This window comes from Pteropus vampyrus, unplaced genomic scaffold, assembly GCF_000151845.1.
Source record: "Pteropus vampyrus isolate Shadow unplaced genomic scaffold, Pvam_2.0 Scaffold286, whole genome shotgun sequence".
NCBI classification, from domain to species: domain Eukaryota; kingdom Metazoa; phylum Chordata; class Mammalia; order Chiroptera; family Pteropodidae; genus Pteropus; species Pteropus vampyrus.
The window spans coordinates 983,279-985,636 of NW_011889067.1; the positions used below are offsets into that span (position 1 = coordinate 983,279).

At 55.7% G+C, this 2,358-nt stretch overlaps 2 protein-coding genes across 2 annotated transcripts in view; both read left to right on the top strand.

Annotated features, from left to right (window-relative positions):
• The window catches only part of HOMER2 (homer scaffolding protein 2), an 81,338-nt gene extending 79,611 nt beyond the window's left edge, over window positions 1-1,727 (top strand). The window contains exon 9 of the mRNA XM_023520981.1: window positions 736-1,727. Within this exon, the coding sequence (XP_023376749.1) occupies window positions 736-1,032 (297 nt within the window). The 3' untranslated portion in view covers window positions 1,033-1,727. The remainder of the gene's footprint in view (window positions 1-735) is intronic.
• Window positions 924-2,358, top strand: part of FSD2 (fibronectin type III and SPRY domain containing 2) — a 59,535-nt gene continuing 58,100 nt past the window's right edge. Inside the window, exon 1 of the mRNA XM_023521009.1 lies at window positions 924-1,051. The gene's annotated coding sequence lies outside the window, so the exon portion shown is untranslated. The remainder of the gene's footprint in view (window positions 1,052-2,358) is intronic.

Genomic DNA, 2,358 nt, shown 5'->3' on the forward strand with positions numbered 1-2,358 from the left:
TGCAGCCAGTGACCTTGCACATGACCTTGGGCAGGTCACCCCACTTGCTGGCTCAGATTTCTGATCCACAAAAGGAGGATTTTAACCCCCTCTTTCACCTCTCCTCACTTCAGGCGCTCTTTCTCAGGTAGCGACCCAATGTTAGTAATGAGTCCCTGTGTGAATGTTCAGAAAAGTCACATTTCATACCCATAAAGTGGAAGCTCTCATTTGATATGAAGAGCGCAGGCTTAAGCCTCATTTTAGGACTCACAGCCATCCTGTCTTTGGGAGCTTGAACGTCTCCATGGTAACACCATGGTCGGATGGTGCACAGACCAGCTGTCCCCGAGTCTGGCATGGCCAGTCGTGCCTCCGTGAGGGCGGGAGGCTGACCTGGGGCCAAGGAGGCCTCCGCCTGTGAGTGGAGCCGGGGGAAACACGTCGTCCCCCTGTTTGTCCCGTGTCTCTCTCAGAATAGGACTGAACGGGGCCTCTGCTGACCATTCTGGGATCGGGGATGAAAATGCCTTGAGCCGGGCTTGCAGACATTCTCTGCTGGGCACTCGTGAAAGGGTCAGTTAGCATCAGGTGCCCTGGGCAGGATTCTGACTTCTGCATTTGGTGTAGGGACGTCGGTTTTCAGGCCAGATGTTGGTCGTACACTCTGCCTGTTGGCATCTCTGCCAGGGAACAGACAGGGAAGGAGGACGTGCCTTCTGTTCTGCCACCAGTGGTCGCGCGCTGAGGGACTAGCACTTCCTCGGGTGCAGCCCCGCGGGAGAACGCACCGTCGGCTGTAGCAGGTCTCAGGGGACGGCTCCCATCGCTGTGTTCTCCACACCCTTCTCCCTTTTGTTTCAGGCAGCAGAGAGAGACAATCAGAACCTGGAGGACAAAGTACGTTCTCTGAAGACGGACATCGAGGAGAGTAAATACCGACAGCGCCACCTGAAGGTGGAGTTGAAGAACTTCTTGGAGGTCCTGGACGGGAAGATCGAGGACCTGCACGACTTCCGCCGCGGCCTCTCCAAGCTGGGCGCCGACAACTAGGGCCCCGCGCGAGTCCCAGGTGTGTGCGTGAGACAGCCAGGACTAGGGCGTTCTCCCGTTTGCGTTGCTTCTGTACGTGCGGGCGCGGTTGGTCGTGTGTCCAAACCAGCTGTGCCGTCCACTCTCCTCTCCAGATAGAAGCCTCTCGCCTCTCTGGCCTTTTGAGGTTGTGGACAACTGGAAGGTTCTGACTCAGGAATCCAGAACTAGGTCTACCTTCACCGTTTACGCAGTCAGGGCAGGGATGTTCATATCTTTCTCAAGGGCTGTTGCAACCATACGAGCTGAAATAGATTTTCTAATCCAAATACGAATGTCCTTTCCACCTCCTTTTTTTGAGTAGCATTCAGAGTGTTTGAATGTCCACCAGGCACCCGAGCGTGGGGCATGGAGATGGCAGCTTCCCTCTCAGTAAGTATCAAGATACTTTAAAGCAGCCCCTCAGCAGAGATTCGTCCAGACAGAGGAGACAGGCTTTTCTGGTGGGCGCACTTACCCACGTGGGGATCGCCCGCGTCCACCTTGCCCCCTCACCCCCACCCCCACCCAGTTTGTAGGGTTGCGGCAGAGCTCCTTTTCTTGGTTTTAATTTCTGAGCAGATTGCTGTGCTGTGGGAACAGCACGCAGTAAGGGCGCCTAGCACAGTGCCTGGCACAAAGTAGGTGCTTAATAAATATTTGTTCAATTAAACATATAAACAGAATTTAGTGTTTTAATCGAACCCCAGCAGAGTCCCTGTTGAAGAGTCCAGCATCTTGGCACCCTGGGTCATTATGAGACATGAATGCATTTTTTGGGTCAGGTGGCCCTGAGGCAGGGAGGGTGGCAGTAGAAGCAGCAGGAGCTGGTTGCCCCACCCCCTGCTCCTGGGGGTCTCTGACACTGGGACCACCCTTCTTCTCTAGGCCTGGGTCCTGTGGCCTGGACCACTGGCTGTCCCTACTATCTAGGGGCTGTCCAGGGCTGGGACCTGGTGGGGATCCCATGTTGTGTTTAGACAACTGAAAAAGAAATCACAGCAGCTCTTGAGGGCTAGAGAGTCGGCTCAAGTGGCAGGGCCCTGGCCTTAGTGACAGAGGAGCTCTGCCCAGATCTGCCACTCTCTCTCAGTTCCTGCTAAGGAGCGGACAGGAGCCACCAGCCTCTCCTCCCCTTGCAGAGTTTTTCAGTGGGCACCGGGTGCCGTTGGCATCCTTGCCTGGGAAGGCCGCCCCTGGGCTTGGCCAGGGGGGTTGAATCCTGGCTGTAGGCATTTCTAAACGCCTTCAGTAGAGGGCGAGGCCTTGGTGCCCCCTCGTCTGCTTTGAGAGCCACTAAGAGAACTT